Source organism: Hippoglossus hippoglossus, chromosome 24, assembly GCF_009819705.1.
Source record: "Hippoglossus hippoglossus isolate fHipHip1 chromosome 24, fHipHip1.pri, whole genome shotgun sequence".
Classification (NCBI taxonomy): Eukaryota; Metazoa; Chordata; class Actinopteri; order Pleuronectiformes; family Pleuronectidae; genus Hippoglossus; species Hippoglossus hippoglossus.
The window spans coordinates 1,377,838-1,397,500 of NC_047174.1; the positions used below are offsets into that span (position 1 = coordinate 1,377,838).

General features: G+C 44.4%; 1 protein-coding gene across 1 annotated transcript in view; it reads left to right on the forward strand.

The window, feature by feature from the left end:
* myt1la (myelin transcription factor 1-like, a) overlaps positions 1 to 19,663 on the forward strand; it is a 54,250-nt gene that overhangs the window by 17,142 nt on the left and 17,445 nt on the right. The window contains 13 exon segments of the mRNA XM_034579799.1: positions 8,727 to 8,906; positions 8,987 to 9,255; positions 10,272 to 10,285; positions 11,167 to 11,736; positions 12,034 to 12,117; positions 12,120 to 12,192; positions 12,195 to 12,241; positions 12,243 to 12,297; positions 12,356 to 12,430; positions 14,380 to 14,514; positions 16,557 to 16,647; positions 18,747 to 18,857; positions 19,390 to 19,610. Coding sequence (XP_034435690.1) covers positions 8,727 to 8,906; positions 8,987 to 9,255; positions 10,272 to 10,285; positions 11,167 to 11,736; positions 12,034 to 12,117; positions 12,120 to 12,192; positions 12,195 to 12,241; positions 12,243 to 12,297; positions 12,356 to 12,430; positions 14,380 to 14,514; positions 16,557 to 16,647; positions 18,747 to 18,857; positions 19,390 to 19,610 — 1,925 coding nt within the window.

Below are 19,663 nucleotides of genomic sequence, written 5' to 3' on the forward strand. Positions count from 1 at the left end.
GGCTGTTTTAACGTCTTTATTCTCTGCAGGAAAAGTGAGATTATTGTGAAATAAGCCCCTTGAGAGTCTTATTTATTCGTACAGAACAAAACGTACGATGCCTGCGTTTGCTGTCAATGCAAACACGTTGGTCCAGTTCTTTCCTGACATGAGTGGAACAATGTAAACCAACGTAACATTGCATTTTTCTGCACAAATCCTGGTTTAAACTCATTAAATTTTTATAAAACACGTGAAATATATATCAAAACAAGTGTAGTATGGCAGCGTTGAAGCAGAAGTGGACCACGGAGGTTTTAACTCAAAGCAAAATAACAGTTGAAGAATGAATACGAGGCTGTGGAGGAGGAAATAAAGTATTTTTCATTATTAAGGTAGAAAAAAAACAAACAACCATTTAAACATCCATTATGAAATCAAAGCGCTTGTTGAGATGTTTTGAGGTTATTTAGAAATATCTCCATGGTATTGTTTCCACCGTGGAGGATTGTGTGTGTGTGTGGGAGGCTGCGTGAGGAGGTTGCACAGCTCAGGACAGCGGTGGTTCGACGCCCGAGGTAACGGAGAGATAATGAGAAGGGGCAGGATGGCGAATCGCTGGCAGAGCAGACTGATGCTGCTGCGAAGGGCACAGAGCTTCCCCGGGAAAATTCAGCGTCAGGCGCGAGCAGAGCCAAACTCCGAAAATAAGAGCTCAACATCCACGAGAAACAAAAAAAAAAAATCACACTTTCTTATGAATAATCTGATGGAAATGTACGAGTGTTTGAGCGAGAGGAGCGAGATTTGATTTTAAAACCGTCTCACACCCTTTTTTCACTTGTGATTACTCCACTGCTCTGTGATCAGGATTATCACAAAGGGCTCAAAGGAATATTTCATGTTTTTGTCACGTTACCCCAACTGACTTCTGTGGATTATTGTGTTGTTTGTGGAGCGAAGATAAATTAAGATAAGATAAAATATGATAAAACAAGACTTTATTTATCCAAAAGAAAAGTCTTGTGCCAGTTTTCTCCAGATTACAGTAACACAATATATATAGAATACAGAGAATAAAACTAGAGTATGAGTCTAAAAATAAAAGTAAAGATACAAATACAAGAATAAAGTGTATAATTAGTGAAAATATAAATATTAAGTGTTTACATAGTAAATGCAGGAATCGTTGCCAAATAGAAATAACAGTAGAAATGAAAAAGTAGTTTCTTGAGACATTAGATTAATACTAACTTAAATCATTTTTATATGAGGAACTGGAAAAGGGCGAGAGAGAACGTACTGTACATCCGCCAACGTAAAAAAAATAAAATGGATCCACCCCAGTGGATTGCCTCATGCTCCACCCGTCCACAAAATGTTATGGAAATCGGTTGAATAGTTTTTAAGTGAAAACACAAACCAAAACCAAAGATCGTAAAATCAAGCTCCTTATGCTCGTCAAAAAAAAATTTAATAACCTAACCCGTCAAACCAACAATCAAAAAATGCTAAATAATTATAATCACAGAAAAAATCGAAGTGATTGTTTCACATCGGAACTTATGTTTTCACCTGAAATTCAAAAACAGTCTGAGCACTTTAAGGACTTTTTCAACATTGGAAACAGAAGTTGAGAAAATATTAACTTTTACCTGCTCTGACAGGAGAGAGAGAGAGAGAGAGAGAGAGACAGAGAGAGAGAGAGAGAGACAGAGCGAGAGAGAGAGAGAGAGAGAGAGAGAGAGAGAGAGAGAGAGAGAGAGAGAGAGAGAGAGAGAGAGAGTGATGGTTTCTCTCTGGAGAAACGTTGGATGAATTACTTAATCAGTTAATCATCAGCTGATCACACGCCACTCAGACGTCTGATTTTACAAAGAGACAGCGCGGAGGGAGAACACAGCTTTTGCTAATTTGTTTCCTGTCTGATTTCTTTCGTGTTATTTATTTTTCCGTCTTTCTGCTGAATGCTAATAAGACTTTACTGGTTGGGAAGTCCCCCCTGACTCCACATGAGTCAACCATATCCGAAAAAAACCTTTGGTGAGAATTTAATTTTACATTTCATAAGCGTCTCCCCCAGAGTCGGATGAAAAGACGGATGTCGGTTTCATCCTCGTTGCTTCAAGAACAGAGAGGTCCAGAATGTGTTTAGCCCAACTTTGCATTCATGGTAATGTGAGAACTGTCAGTCGGGCTTTGTTAACACAGACGGAAATTCTCCTTAAAAAAAAAACCTCCACTGCCGTCGGTAATTCAAATGACTTCTGTGATTATTGTTTGGCTTCAAATGTTGACACAAAACTCCGGCGCCGCTCCAGGGGCGTGGAATCCCAGCAAGACACTAACGAGACCCACGAATGCTAACTGAAGCTAACCTGCTAAACAACAGCAGACAAATGGCAACGCTCAAAGTTTCCAGATTTGAATTTGGTTCGTGCTCAGTATTGATTCTTCGAAAAAAAAAAAAGCTCCAGTTTTGAAGCGAATCCTAATTTGAGAAGAGCAAAATAGATTTTAACCACGAGATGTTTCCAGTTGTTGAGAACACATGAGCATCAGTGGGCAGCGGCCGCAGGTTCAGTTCCCATGGCCCCCCCCCCCATCCCACTCTTCTGCCGTCCTGTCAATAAAGATAAACTTGAAATAAATAAATAAAAATAGCAATGCACATTCCTAAGACTCTGTTACTTCTTGTTAGAGTCAAACAATAAAGTCAGTTTATTTGATACAAAATTTGTCAGTCTAGTTTTTCTTAATATTACAACTTTATTTTGTCTTATTTTCATGATATGATAGTACAACTTTAATCTTGTAATATTATAACTTTATTCTCATCATATGACTATTTTCCTCCTGATATTATAACTCTTTCCCCTTAATATTTGGACACCTTAACCCTAACCCCTAACCCTATAACATTATGACTTAATTCCCATCAAATTACTGTTTTCTCATAATATTATGAGATAATATTACTTTATTATGACCTTATTCTGTAAATCTCAGTTTTTGTCCCTTTAAATTGGCCTTGTAACTCGTCTCAGGATCCCTCGTGCACACTCATGCAGCTTGAATCCCTCGTGCACACGCATGCAGCTTGAATCCCTCGTGCACACTCATGCAGCTTGAATCCCTCGTGCACACTCATGCAGCTTGAATCCCTCGTGCACACTCATGCAGCTTGAATCCCTCGTGGGAAATTCAGATTCTGCTTCTTCTTTTTCCTGGGATTTGTTGACAATAAGAAAAGTATCGTAACTTTATCTTCGTATCTTGATTTATTCCTGAGAGCCAATCACAGCATTCCTCCACATCACGGCTCAGTGCTGCCGTCAACGCCAATGAATGAGTTTGGAGAAGGGGGGGGGGGGGTTCAGGGGGGGAGGGGGGTGAGGATTAAAGCCTCTGTCTCTCCCTGTGCCCCCCCCCGCCCTCCTTTCTTTCTTCCTCCCCTACCTTTCTTTGTCTTTCTCTCTTCACTTTACATCTCCCTCTCCCTCTCTCTCTATCTCTCTCTCTCTCGCTCTCTCTCTCTCTCTGTCTCTCTCTCCCTCTCTCTCTCTCTCTCTCTCTCTCTCCCTCTGCCCTCTCTCTATCTCTCTCTCCTTCTCTCTCTCTCTGTCTCTCTCTCCTTCTCTTCTCTCCTTCTCTCCTTCTCCTCTCTCTCTCTCCCTCTCTCTCCTCTCTCTCTCTCTCTCTCTCTCTCTCTCTCTCTCTCTATCTCTCTGTTCTCTCTCTCTCTCTCTCTCTCTCTCTCTCTCTCTCCCTCTCTCTCTCTCTCTCCCTCTCTCCCTCTCTCTCTCTCTCTCTCAGCTCTCTCTCCTCTCCCTCTCTCTCTCTCTCTCTCTCTCTCTCTCTCTCTCCCTCTCTCTCTCTCTCTCCCTCTCTCTCTCCCTCTCTCTCTCTATCTCTCTCTCTCTCTCTCTCTCTGTCTCTCTCTATCTCTCTCCCTCTCTCTCTCTCTCTCTCTCTCCTCTCTCTCTCTCTCTCTCTCTGTCTCTCTCTCTCTCTGGAGGATGTCACCATGGCGACAGCACCGAGTGGATGCTGCAGTATGAGGACCAGGAGGGATGCAGCCTGTCTCCCATGGCAACCGCTAGTATAGGATGTGAACATTGGTTCGGTTCGCCCACATTACCCCCCCTCCCCCCTCCTTCCTTGCATCACTGCCACCATCCAGTGTCGCATATATATATATATTATATATAAATATATATATATATATAATACCTGTATACCCCTCGGTTAGTAAAAAAAGCATTGCCATGGCGATGAATGTTGGCACATGCCGTTGCCGGGAGCGATGATCCTACCTAACCTCACATATCTAGATGTAATTATCACGATGCTATTTCCGTCGCCTTGTTCACATTCTTCATGTCACAAAGTACTCACGTAAAAAAAAAGTGTTAATAATAAAACTTTTGACTTTGTAAACAACTTGACGGATCAAACCCAAGAGAAATTCCACCCACGTCCATTAACAAAGAAGTGGATATTTATTTAGATATGGGGAAACTTCTGTGCTCGATTATGGATTTAACACCGGAGGATTTTAAAACAGACAAGAGTGGAGCTCATTGATTAATAATGTCCACTGATGTACTGAAGCCTTCTCAATCAAGCTGTTGTGGCTAACAGTGGGCTAACTAAACAGTTTTATATAAACAGACTCAAAGTAACTTGCTAGCTGAGCAATATTAATGCAAACATCCCATAATGCAACTCTGCAGAAGCAGGTGTCAAATGGTCTTCTTTTAAAAAAATCTAACAAAAACCTAAATGTCTCCAGACAGAAAAATCATGTTTGTGTTCCTGTTTCTTCTGTACATTGGAATCAGTTGATCTTTATATTGATAGATTATCGATCGACTGTAATTAATCTTAATGCATCAAATCAAACTGCAGCAGATCAGTTTAAGAGAAAATGTGATGATAGAACCCCCCCCCCCCTCCCCCTCTCTCTCTTTCCCTGCACATAATTACCATGCGTAGTCTCTCGCCCTTGTCTGCCGCGTTCCCTCGTTTCTGATCTGCTTTAATTACTACCGGAATTTTAATTGGCGGGAGACAGCAAGGTGGCTGAGGTCACTCTCTCTCTCACACACACACACACACACACACATTCAATACACACACACACACACACACACACACACACACACACACACACACACACACACACACACACACACACAGGCAAGCTGGCAGTCTGACAGCCTATTGGGTAAAACTGGGGGATCAATTGAGGTAAAATGTGTGTGTGTGTGTGTGTGTGTGTGTGTGTGTGTGTGTGTGTGTGTGTGTGTGTGTGTGTGTGTGTGTGTGTGTGTCTCTCTCTGTGTGTGTGTTTGTGTGTGTGTGTTATCGGGAAGGAATATTGCTGCAGTGCTGTGTGGTGAATGAATTGGATTTAATCGCAGTTTCTCTTCAAACAAAGCTTTGTTGGCATTTCTGACATTTCAGGTTTCTGCAAACATCAAACATATTAATGTAATAATACCTTAATTGGATTATAGGGAATTGAATATATATCTTTTTATGGAGAAACACTGAAACACGGAAGACAATGATGAAAGGAGGTGAAAAAACGATGCATCAATCTGAAGCAGAGACGATCTCATTGAATATACTTTGCTATTGTTAATATAAAAATATGATAATAATGTAAATGATTTCAGGGAGAAAGTACTGGATGTACGACTTATTATTCAGTCCGTCAGGTGGAGCTGAATTTGTGGAAAATGTGGTGAAAGATTTTATTTCAGTGATGTGAAATAGATAAAGACACTATGTCCTTTGGAGTTCCACAGGGGTTAATCCTAGGTCCTCTTTTATTGTCCTTCCACGTGGGTCACATTTAGTTGGAGCATTTTGTGAAGACGCTGATGATGGTCAACTATATATCATGCTGTGGAATTCCCTGCAGCGATGGCAAATAGTCTCGTACTTTAACACGTGCATCAGATTGGAGGTTTTGCCCTGAGCTAAATGCTTTCAAACTCGCACACTGTGACAAAAAAGCTAATGAATATCATCGTATTAAAGAGATAACAACGTTTAAAGGGGATTTATAATTTGTGGCATTTGTTTGTTGATTGATAAAAGAAAAAGTTGAGTTTGAATGGTTTTTCATGCTTTAATCTGCAGGTTTGGTTTTATTCTGAAAAGCAGCGTCACCTCCTCCAATTCATCCTCAAGCACCAAACAAGCGCTTTCATATGGAAATGGTCTAATTGATTTCGTAAAATCCACATTAAAGCCGTGTATAATTGTGCTTGCTGTTTTTGGAGCAATTAAAGCAGAATTTTGCCAAACAGTTAATGACTATTATGGGATTTGCGTAATTGAGGCCCGGTTGAATAAGCTTTGGGTTTTTTTTGTCAGCGGCTGATTCTCCTCCTCAGTGAGAGCGAGTGTTAAAAATCCTCTTCGGGGTTTTAACACTGTGAACCACGAGCACTTTGACCTCTGAGCCACGGACCCTCGTGATGATGACGTTGACCCCCGACGGTCGACTCTCAAACGATTCTCTGCTCATCTCCTGGAACGAGAAACCGTCTCCGAATCAGGACGACGTGAAATGTGTTTGTTTGGTTTGAACCTTCATACGTTTTCATGCTGATGGAAACAACCGAGTCAAATGAAATGTCATGTATGCTCACTTTATTTTTTTTTACTGTTTTGTGATTTATTAGATATTTATGTTGAGATATTAACAATAATCCTCTTTGTTTTAATTGTGAGCACACGACAATGACCTTGGAGACTCAGCACAAATTTCTTACTGCCTAAAATGTGATGTTTCAATTTTCAGTTTCAGCCAATCACACAATGGCAGTAAATGAGGTTTAGTAGTTTTCTTATGAAACCATATTTAATCCAGATTTTTATTCGAATCTGCTCCAAATTACACTTTTTTTAAATCAAGACCCATGAATTATTCTCTTAGAAATCAACACAAAATTTTAAAAATCTCACAATGTTAAAGAAAGTAAAAAAATGTATAAATCCATGATCCGCCCCTGATCCAGATCCACACTAGAATCTAAAGAGTTCTTCTCTGACCCAAACCCGCACCTTCCATCAAGTTTCATGGAAATACGTTCTGGATTTTATTCTGTTTCTCTTGCTGACAAACAAATACAGATGAAAACCTAACGTCCTTAGCAGAGGTTATGACTACGTGGCTTCATATTGTGAAATCGTTGGCTGATTGCTCCATCGTCTCCCTGAAAACACCCAGATTGTGTTTTTTCATGCCGGCTCCGAACCTCACAGCACATAGCTTTACTATTTACATGATTAAAAACTCAGACAGCTGTTGGTTTACCACAGCCTCCAGTCTCCTGTGGATTTTATGCCTCCAGTCTGGATTCATCCGAGTATCAATGGGTCTGCGCTGCTCCTTCCTTTAACACTGACAAGTGAAATGGCTCAAAATCAGGGGCAGCACTTTCAACTTCATTGCGACGACGGAGGAGATGTGCACAGCAGTCCATGTAAATAATTTAATGCAACATTTTTTTCAGTTTTGTGAAAAAAAAATTAGCTTGTAAAAAAAGACCTTAAGACTTAATGCAATCTTTGCAGCTTGAAGTGAACGAGACGTCCCACTGGGACTCTTTAATATTCATACTGGGACTCGTGTTTTTCTCTTTGGGACGATCTCAAATGTGACATTGGTAGAATTGCTCTGAAGTTGTTTGATGTAAAACAGTCAAATACAATGATTTCTAGATTTACTAAGTTTTACAGTTCAAGTCCCACTCCAGTAAAAATCCCCCTGATGACCTTAAATTGTCTGAACCCCGACTCATTGACTGGGATCTATGTTTATGCTGATGTGGCCCCGCCCCTGCTCCCAGTCTCCCCACCCTCACAGCGCCACCTGCAGTCGAGGAGCCTTTTCCAGCTGCTGAGCTCCACCCACAAGTTCATAGGATTGGTTTCTTAGGTTTGTGACATCACAAGCCCGGACTGTTTGAATCAGTTTTTTTTAATACTGGCATTTCCTCACTGTGGTGTTAAGGTGGAAATACTCAAAATATGTATTTTATATATCTACTAAAAAGACCTTAAAAAGACTTAATGCAATCTTTGCTTCAAGGGAACGAGACGTTCCGCTGTGTTAATATTCACATTGGAACTCGTGTTTCTCTCTCTGGGACAATCTCACATGTGACATTGGTAGAATTGCTCTGAAGTTGTTTGAGGACATTGCAGAAAAGTAATATTCACTAATTTCTTGGATAAACAACCAAAATAGGGTAAAACTGTAACACACAGCATATAAAGTATAAAGACAATTTCCATGTGAAATGATCATAATTAGACAATCTGAGTTGTGTTGATAGCAGAACAATATTTGTGATCTCTTCCATCGACAGATGTGGAGCTCAACTTTATCAGTCCAGCTGTGACCTTTTGTCTATAAACCAATAATTCTGAAAGGCCAAAAAATCAAATATAACCAAGCTCCCAGCCAAGTGGAGCTCTCCTCTGAATGTCGGTGGTTTTCTGGCTGTGTTGTATTAAATGTTAGCCAGCTCTGGCCCGCATGTGTCTGCCAGAGTTGGCTCAGTTCTCCAGACTTGTTTGACCTTAGAATCAGCTGCAGTTAGCAGTGGGAGGCGAAGCTTTGGGCCAGTGAAGTTAAAGATAAAATCACGCAAATGATCAAATAGTGGATATGAGAACAAAGATGGCCGCTGATCATGTATGCGCCCTCTGTCTCGCCTCAGTGTCTACGGCTGCCCGCTGGCCAAGAAGAGGAAGGCTCTGGAAAAACAGCCGCTGGAGCCGGCTGCCAAGAGGAGGCCCTTTCTCACCTCCTGCCCGGGCGAGGAGGAGGAGGAGGAGGAAGCCAGTGCCTACACCAGCTACGAGAACCAAGCCTAGAGGCAGGGGGATGTGGGGAAGGAGCAAGGGGAGGTAGCGGAGGATGAGGAGGAGGAAGAGGATGGGGAGAGAGAGGGAGATGAGGAGGAGGTGGAGGAATGAGTTTCTCAGAGGACAACGAGGAGCAGGGCGATGAGGAGGAGGAGGAAGAAGATGAGCTAGAGGTGGAGAGAGCGGTTACGACAGTAGGAGGAGAGAGGGCAGAGGAGGAGGAGGAAGAGGAGGAGGAGGATGGGATGGACGACGAGGAGGAGGAGGTGGATGATGGCGATGATGAGGAGGAGCAGGAGGATGAGGGAGATGAAGATGAGCAAGAGGACGAAGAGGAGGAGGAAGAGGAGCATAATCATCAGCAGGGTGAGTCACAAAAAAGTTTCTACTCATGTTTCATTGATGTAATAAAATTAGTTTTTTTTTTATGTGTAATTCAAATGTTTTAGGTTGAGTCGATATTCATATTTATCATCTGTACTGCTGCCAGCCACCAGGGGGCGATCCAGATGTTTTGGCTTCACGTTTTGTCCTTTCGTCCATCTCTATGTAAAGTCATTGGTTTATATTCATATTTAGGTGGCAGCAAATGAGGCTGACGTTTTTAGTGCCGGTGGTGAACTGACTGTGCTCGTTTCAAATAACGTGTAGAAAACGTGAAGACGTTTACGATCGATATTCCCACATGAGGTCACTTTAAATATTCGTGATGTTAGTTAACGACATCAGTCACTCCCATTTTTTCTTCTGTAGTTTTGGGGGTTTTGACTTTGGGGTTTGTTTGTGATGAGCTGCTGTTTGGATCTGAGATGGAGAGGAAGAAGGAGGGTGGATCTGGGACCTTTAGGGGGCGCTGTTTCCCTCTGCTCCTCGTTCCTGGTTTGCAGACTTATGAACACCAGGGGGTCTCATACTAAGTCCTTGACTACACTACTGCAGATGTTTTACAAATACAAAAGGAGTCCAGCGGCAGGTCTGTTTTCTGCAACGGCTCAATTACGGCACTTTTCCAGTTTCAGAACGAAAAACTGCAACCAGCCTCAGCACAGGTCAAGAAACCAGCCCGGTTCCCAACAGGCCGGTTGAGAACAGACTCTGAACTGGTGGTTAAACACTTCCACCAGAGGCAGTTTAGAGGAAGTGAATTGCATGTCTGTTGGAAATAGGAAATAAACAGTGATCTTCAGAGTCTGACCCCGTGTTGACTCCTCTGTGGCTCTAAAGTCGCTATCTACTCATTTCCAAGAGTCATGATAGCAAAGCCTGTTCTTGGTCACGATGACATGAACAGAAATGACTGATGCTGTCATTTCTCTGCTGAGGGCAGTGTGTTCGACTTGTTTTCCAGATGTCAAACATCTGCTGAGATCCCATCGTATTTGAATTTGTCTGAAAAGGAGACATGCAGCAGGTCTGGAGCCGCAGAGACGTTAACAGCTAATTGAACAGTGAGAACGGCGTCTGGAGGAACCGGCTCACATTCAGCTCCAGTTTCTGGGTCAAGCTGGTGTCCACCCTCGGCTGCAGTCTGCAGTGGTGGAGCGGTGACGCTGAGCAGAGTCGCTGGTAGACCAGATGCTCGCGCTCTCCCTCCCACCACGTTTTCCCTCGATTCCCCCCCAACACCCCCCGTGTCCTCAATCGCTTCTGACAGCACTTCACGAATAATCGGGAGAGGAGCTCTGCTGAGTTATTAACTCTCACCCTCCTCCCCCCTCCCCGTTCCCAGCCTCGTCTCGGCGGACGTGTCACATGCGCTCTGCCTCGGCTTCTCCTCCTGAGGATATTTATGGCTCCTGAATCGGAGCACCTCACACGCCTCCCTTTTCAATTTCTCTGCTCTCATTCGCCGTCGCTGTCCCCCAAAATCAACAGCGAGGCTTAGCGGGGAGAGCGGCGCTGCTCTGCACAGCTCTGGGTTGTGTGTTTTCTGTGGGTAAACAGTGGATGATAATTGGGAGGGATGCAGATAATGTATTCAGGAATATGAGAAGAAAGTGGGTTCATCAGCGCAGTTGATTAGAGGACGTAAAAGCTTTGTTTCCTTTTCATCTGCAGGATTTTCTTCTTTTAATAAAGGAGCAGAACGTGACTTTATCTACAGAATGAATCCACACATCGTCTGTATTTTGGACCAATTACCTGCTGCTTATGTTGTTTAGGAAACTAAGCTAATGGGTAAAAAACGGCTTTGATGTGAGATGGATTTTTGGCTTTAAAAGGTTTTTCCTCCGTCTTTTCTGACAGCAGAGAACCACTATAAACCCGGTGGACAATCAAAGCTCCTTCCAGGCCAGAAGGACGGACAACAACAACAGCTGCCCCGTCGGCGCTGGAAACAGCACCGGGGAAGATTACGAGAACTACGACGAATTGGTCGCGAAGTCGCTGCTCAACCTGGGCAAGATCGCAGAAGACGCCGCCTACCAGGCCATGACTGAGTCCGAGATGAACAGCATTCCTCCAACAGTGCCGGAGAGGATGACGAGGGACGAGGAGGATGACGTCAGCGAGCGTGGCGACAGGAAGGGCGAGCTGAGCGTGGACCTGGACAGCGACGTGGTCAGGGAGACGGTGGACTCCCTGAAGCTCCTGGCGCAGGGTCACGGCGCCATGCTGCCCGAGGACGGCTACCCAGAGGGCATCATGGTGGAGGACTGCGGCCACGCTAACGGGCGTTCCGGCCACGGGGTCAGGCTTCATGCGGACGAGAGCGAGGAGGAGGTGTGTCTCAGCAGTCTGGAGTGTCTGAGGAACCAGTGCTTCGATCTGGCTCGGAAGCTGAGTGAGGCCCAGCCGGCGGATCGCCCCGCCATCCACGCCCTCCACCAACAACTCCAACACCAGACAGACACGCACATGGTGCATCACCAGAACAGGTGTGTACGTCCTCGGATCTCTTTTATTCCTCACGTTGGTGTTTAGAGATGATATTAAATATAATGAAATATCACAGCATTAAAGTTCTGTAAAATAAATGATAAATATATCGATGTGTCGGACGACAAATCCGATGTTCAAACGAGACTCTTTATCGCTCCAGACTTTATCTTTTTTGAGAACAGATTTGGATCTTTGTTGACTGACACCTGCACAGTCAACTTTTTTTTATCCCACTGTCAGGTACGAGAGCTTGCCAGCAGGGGGCGCTGAGACGAGCCCCGGTCCCTGGAGCGCAGCTACTCCGACATGGTGAACCTGATGAAGCTGGAGGAGCAGCTGAGCCCGGCGTCCAGAGGCTACCCACCAGCTGCAGCCAGGAGGGCGACGAAGACACCACGTCCGTGGCCTCCGACCGCTCGGACGAGACCTTCGACATGGCCAGGGAAATCTGTCGCTGCTGGAGAAGGCCATCGCTATGGAGTCCAGAGAGGGCAAAGGTCATGAGGGACCGGATGGCCTCGGAGCACGCGCTGCCCCGGCGTGATCACCACCACCACCACCACCACCATCACCACGGCCACGGGGAGCACAGCTCGAGGGCTGAGCAGCGGTGGAGAGGAGCGCAAGTCCAGGATGCACCACGACGGGTTGAAGAGGGCGTACTACCCTAAAGGTAAGAAGCCAAACCCACACTCTGACCTTTACTCAGTTTACTATTGATCCGTGTTCAGCAAACTTGTTACACTTTATATTGATTTTCCAGTTTGTGGTCACTGCTGCAAAAAAATAGTCTGTATCGAGTTTCCAGTCGTCTCATAAAATGTCAGTCACCTCTCGCTGATGCTTTGACCTCTGACCTGTAGAATAACGTGTCGTGAAATACATTTGCTCTTAAAACAATACTTTCAATTCAGGAGGAGTTTATTCTGCGGTGTTCGTAATGTCTGACATCAGGGAAAGAGAAGCTGTTGTCTGGGACGTTTTTTTTTTATAGTTTTTTTATCCCAGGACTATTTTTACCGTGACGCCTGGACTTCCTGTGGCAGGTTTAGTTCTGTCAGTCCGTCAGTGTGCAGCTCCGTCATCAAACCACAGCACTGCAGCAGGACTGTGTTCGTTTAGCAGTCACAGTCACACAAGCTGTTTTCAGACATGAAGCACAGTCCAGAGATCGTCCGGGTCAGTGGAAAGATCAGTGTCGGCCGTCATCACCAAAAGCTCTGAAATCTCCTCGTGTTTCCAAGTTGACGTCTTCGTCTTCTACGTGTACGGCTCCTCTTCTTCATCCTGAGATGTTTGTGTTCTTCCAGTTTCACGTCCGTCACGTGTTAGAAACCTCATCCACACGTCCACATCGCTCACTCTGACATTTTACAGACATTTCACGAGGAGGCTGCAGGAAAATATCGGAGCAACTCGGACTTATGGGCATGTCTGAAGCAGCTTAGGTCTTGTTTTATTTTTCATCTTTAATAAAATGTGAAGGATGATTTCAGGACGTACAGCAGTGTTCATCAACATGACATTTTCCTTCTGTATTCTCATGGACTCATTCAGACATGTTACCGAGGGGCTGCGGGGAAAGTTCTGGGAAACGTCCCGAGCGACTGACTCGGATGTTTGTGCTCTCACTTACAGCCCCTCTGGAAAATGTCAGGAAAACGTCCAGACTTTGGTGTGAAAGCAGCTTTTGAGGATAAAAACTCAACAAAGACTTGTTTGTTCTCACATCAAAAACTCCTGAAAATTGCTATTGTTTGAATTGTATTCATCAAGTCGTCATCTGATCAGTTTTCTTTCCAAACGCTGCCAATTTCACATCACCTCCTCGTATTACATTTGACCCCAGGCAGCTTTTAATCCAAAAATCTGAACCCGGGTCAGCAGGGAGGAAGTTTATCTTGTGAGTCTGACTTATTGTAACCTTCACTGCTGCAGCAGCCTGAGGCGTCACTTCTGGATCATGAAACTAACACATAACTGTAACTTTAATGTCTGTCTCTCTCCCCTGATCCCAACATTTCTCTGCACATTTCTGGCTTGAATTAGTTTTCTAACCTCTGGGCTCTTAAAACCTGTTATTTCAGGAATGCTGTGCTCGGCTGCCGATGAGATAATGGGCGCTCATTTTCTGCATTCAGGACCAACGCGGTTTTGTTTTGCAGATGCACGATTCTTCTCTGACAGCAGCTTATGTTGTTAAAGTCGGCCGGTGTGTCAGGCATGAGGAATGGCAATCTGCACGGCCTGTTAGGAGAGCAAATCTCATCTGTGGGACGCTATCTGCGGCCTATTCCTCCAAATCCACTCAAATGCAGCCCGGCCGCCGCTGGGAGGGAGTCGGTGCGGTGCAGTAATCAGATGCGCAACAGACTCTGATTGGCTTCAGACGGCTTCGTTAGCACAGAGGAATGTCTTTGTTAGCGCAAAGAGGTTTTTTATTAGCTCACAGAAAAACGCTTTCTTGGTGACGTGTCAGAAATCAACCAAGGACGATGAACCAACTCCAGGTAGTTTCTGGAACAAAGATTCCACCTGAGCCGGAATGGAGACAAACACTTTACCCAAACCTGTTCACTTTCGTTTTCTTCCGTCCCATCTCTCTCTGTCTGTCCTCTCCAGACTCTTCCAGGGGCGAGAAGAAGGAGAGCAAGTGTCCGACGCCGGGCTGCGACGGGACAGGTCACGTGACGGGTCTGTACCCGCACCACCGCAGCCTGTCCGGATGTCCCCACAAAGACCGAGTCCCGCCTGAGAGTAGGTCCCACTGCCTGGACGTTGTGCTGCACTGAAAACACTCAGATAAGAACAATCTGACAAGTCATTTGAGACCAAACACAACTTCAGTCTGATGCTGCAAACGTTTGGCTTCATAAATCAAATTACCAAACTGTATGTATCATAAAAACCCCGCCCACACACACACACTTGACCAATCACGAGTCAGTCTCAGCTGTCAATCATGACGTCTCAGCCTGTCTATCAAATAACTAATTAAAACCAAAGTGATCAGAAACACTTGAACAAACATCAGAGGGATAAGAACGACCTGAAATTACATTTTACTGAACCAATTAAATTATCTCTGCCTCTGAGAAAAACTTTTATTTTTTTTATATCTTCCTTAATTTCCTCTTAAAACTAATGAAAACACAAGTGCCCCACAAGCTGATGTCTCATCTGACGACAGTGTGTCACCCACCCCAGAGAAAAAGTAAATCCCCGTAAATACAGAATCATTTCTGTCATTATTTTTACTTCATGACCCAAAATGTACTGAATTATACATATAACTCAATTTAAAACGTCAAATCAAGCAGATATTTGGGTTTGGTTGAATATAAAAGATTTAAAAATGACTTGTTAGATGTTTGCACCTTTGTCGCAGTGAGAGTTTGACAATGTCGAGCATGTGACCGTCCACCATCATGCACCCGTCCTGCATGACATCCGTGTGCTTTTGTTAAGTCGAAAGTGTTTTTATTGATGCGTCAGGTTTGACTTCCCGAGTACGACTGTGGAGCTGAAGCTTTTCTCTTAATTCATGAGTAAACGATTTGTCATTTTATAAATCAGAATTGAGGAATGTGTGAGAGAGAGTATTTGGGCGACTCATGGATTTTAGCATCTGTTCGATCGTTAGAGGAGCGAGAACTCAAGGTAACGTGTGATAGCTGTGAAATATTATCAAGGTTGTGAGTTTCAAAGAGCACAGCACTTTGAAATCTGATTTGCAATAGTTTCAGGTTTTATGTTTTCTGTGGCACAAGCGTGTTCTTTTATTTGCTCAGTTTGTGTCGTCCTCCTTTACTTTCTGTTCCTCCTCCTCATCACACCTGCCTGACGTCTGCTTCTGGTTTCTGTGGCGCTGATGTGACGTGAACAGAGTCAGTGTGATTCACCCGAACACTCACACAACCACCACAACACAACCACCACATCATCCACCGGCTTTAATTACACACAGGGAAAACTCAGACCTGTCCACATTTAATCAGGACTCAAAATATCAGATTTTATTAAAACCCTAACCCGACTATTCCTGATGATGACGTAGATATAACTTGTAATTATTATAATTGCAGTATTTAGGTTTATCTGTTTTCTGAAAGTTCAATTTCAGTTTGACAAGAACCATCCGATGAACCGACTTAATCAAAGACAGAAGCAGTAGATCCAATCGTCACGCCACTCTAACCAATCCAGCTTTATATATATATACATAAATAAATCAATAAATGTAGAAATGCAAAAATAGATAAATAAATGTAGAAGTGTATTAATAAATACATGGATAAATGTATAAATAAATAAATGTAGGAATACAGAAATAAATGTAGAATTATATACATACATTGAGAAATTTATAGCCTTTTTCTTTGCAAACTGTATTTCATTTTTTAATTTATTCATGTATCTATTTATGTAATTATTATCCATATTATTTTGTAAGTATTTATATTTAAGTTGGAGTAACTTTAAATATCGTAGTTTGTACTAGTTTGCAATACCAGAAAATATGTGAAAACTAAAATGATTATTCAACGTGTCATAAATATCATTTAAAAATAACAACCGAACATAAAACTGTTGATGGACACGAACAATTTAAACAACGACCAGAACCTCATCACTCAAACGAATCTCCATGTTGCATCGTGCTGTGACGTGTGTGTGTCCGGCGTCTCGTGGTGCAGCCGTGGTCTGTGCATGCCTAACCGCCGTAGCTGAGCGCCCGGTAACTCTCCTGTCTGCTCCTAACCCTCGCTGTCTTTCTCACCTTCTCCTGTCTGTCAAAGTCCTTGCCATGTATGAAAATGTTTTAAAGTGCCCCACCCCTGGCTGCTCCGGACGGGGCCATGTCAATAGCAACAGGAACTCGCACCGCAGGTGAGTGAGCGAGCGGCGTGCAGCCCGGCCGCTGACAATACGTGAATGTGACGGGTTTACAGCACAGAGAGTGGAAGTGTGTGTTTGAGGGAGACTGTCGAACATTAGTCATTTCACTGGTGCCTATTTGTTTTCTGGTTCAGAGGTCAGAGGTCAGAGCGACTCGGATACATCTGAAAAGTCTTAAACCAAACCAGAGTTTATACATCCACCGAGGCCCAACAGCCATGTTTGTTTAGATGAAGTTTGAAACCCACTCTATTTCTCTATTTGTTATCGTACAGCAGCTGAAAGACTCGGCTTCCAATGTCACCGCGTTTAAATCTGCTCGATCCAAATTTCTATTTATTACACAAACTCACAGACATCAGTCCCTTTAATATGTCTTCATTAAGATTCATTAATTATTCTCTGAGAAATCAGTGAAAATGTCAAAACACGCCCCCTGTCTCAAAATTCTAAAGAGAGTACAAACTCCTAGATCCGCCCCTTTTTCCAGATCCGAACCCAAAATGGAAATCGGTTGTGTAGTTTTTTGCGTAACCCTGCTGACACACAAATGTACCGGGGTGAAAACATAACCTCCCGGGTGGAGGTACTGATTCTCCTTCAGAACGAGTCAGGCTTCGTTAGCGTCGACCATTCGATGACTCAGCATTTGGACTTTTTCACTCGCAGCTGTTATTGGTTCTTCTCTGAGTCTTTTGAACAAATGTTGTTTTAAGATGATGAAGTCATGTCTCTGTTGACATTTCTGAGCAGTGGCCTTGTTCCCCCGCTTTTAAAATTCAAGGCAATTTTGGTTCAACTCACACATGAGCGGCCATATATATTATATATATATATTATTATATAGACTCGTTTTTTTGGTACAAAATTCTCAGCAAAAAGTGTTGGAACGTTTTTAAGTGAAGATGCACGTGGGAAATGTGCTTTAATTAAAATGTTGTCATGTTTGAGCTGAAGGTGTGTCTGCAACACATCAGCAGTTCAGCTGTTTAACAGGCAGAGCAGATACACACACAGGCAAACACACACAGGCTCAGACACACACACACACACACACAGGCAAACACACACACACACACACACACACACACACACACACACACACACACAGGCAAACACACACAGGCTCAGCCACACACACACACACAGGCAAACACACACAGGCTCAGCCACACACACACACACACACACACACACACACACACACACACACACACACACACACACAGGCAAACACACACAGGCTCAGCCACACACACACACACACACACACACACACAGGCAAACACACACAGGCTCAGCCACACACACACACACACGCACACACACACACACACACACACACACACACAGGCACACGCATACACTTATTTTGAATTATGTAAAGTAATTAGGATTCACACTCTCTCTCTCTCACACACACACACACATAGAGCCTCAGATTGCAGACACTGTTTTGTGCACACAGCCTCACTGGAACACACATTCACTCTCACACACACACACACACACACACACACACACACACACACACACACACACACACACACACACACACACACACAGTCAGACACTTACAAATTAGCTCACAGACAGCAGCACACGTGCGCTGGCAGACAGGAGCGCGCACACAGACGTGGCTGCAGGGTGTGTTATGTAGCACAGCTCCGCTGGGAGAGGAAACAAAGCACCAGCTAGCTAGCTTAGCTGCTGTTAGCCACCAGCTCACACTGCTTTCATCTCTGGCCGTCGCCATGGAAACTCCTCCATCGCAGCAGCAGCAGCAGCAGCTGAGCTGATCCGTCACACTTAGTGTGTGTGTGTGCGTGTGCGTGCATGCCAGTGTGTGTGTGCTGGCAGTAACAACATCCCCGTCGGTATGTGAAGTTTATGAATTACCTTCAGTGACAGAAGACAAACTTTTTACCCTGAATTCACACCAGAGACCCTTCGTCCAATCAGCACCGACTTGTCTCATTCATTTAGATCCAAGGTCTGTGTGTGTTTGTGTGTGTCTGTGTGTGTGTGTGTGTGTCAGTACAGTACAGTGTGTAACCAGGTCGTGTGCTGTCCCCCCCCCCCCCCTCCAGTCTGTCCGGCTGTCCCATCGCTGCGGCAGAGAAGATGGCAAAGGTTCACGAGAAGAGTCACACGCCTGAGAGCGGCCCGAAGACCAATCAGACGTCGGACCGTGTCCTCAGGTAGCGAATCACAGCCAGACACTGAAATCACTTCAATACCAACAATGATGTGTAGGGAGGCTGAATGGTGCAGTGGAGTCTAAACACGCCCATCATTTCCCCTGTCTTCCCTGTTCAGGAAACAGATGAAGATTATATTTACCATTCTTGAATCGGGGATGCTAAATGGTGTCCCCACAAAACCCTTAAGATCTGGGAAGCTCAATAGTAGAAAGTAGTACGTCATATTTAGCCGTAGCTACTTAAATCAGGGGATGCAGAATGGTGCAGTGAAATCCCCACATCTATGTTGCAGATCGGATCCCCTTGAATTAACTGGGGAAGCTGAATAGTGTAGTAAAATGTATCTTAAGATCTAAAACCAGGTTTCATTAATACATCACATGATGCAGGGATGCCCAATGGTAACAATCTCCAACTGCAACACATGGTCCTGTTTGGACCGTATTTACATTTCATCTGGTGTAAACCACAGATGCCAAATGGTGCGGTGACATCGCCAGGTGCTCACCCGGCTGCTGCTGTGTTTCAGGCCGATGTGCTTCGTCAAGCAGCTGGAGATTCCTCAGTACGGCTTCAAGAACAACGTCCCGACCAGCACGCCGCGCTCCAACCTGGCCAAGGAGCTGGAGAAATACTCCAAGACCAGTTACGACTACGGCGGCTACGACAGCCAGCACGGCGCCTACGGGAAGAGAGGCCCGACACCCAAGTCCCACCACGGGCGAGACACCTCCCCGAAGGGATACGACGGTGAGCGAAATCAACACACACCCTCACGCTGATTCTTTCATCCTGGTTTGTCC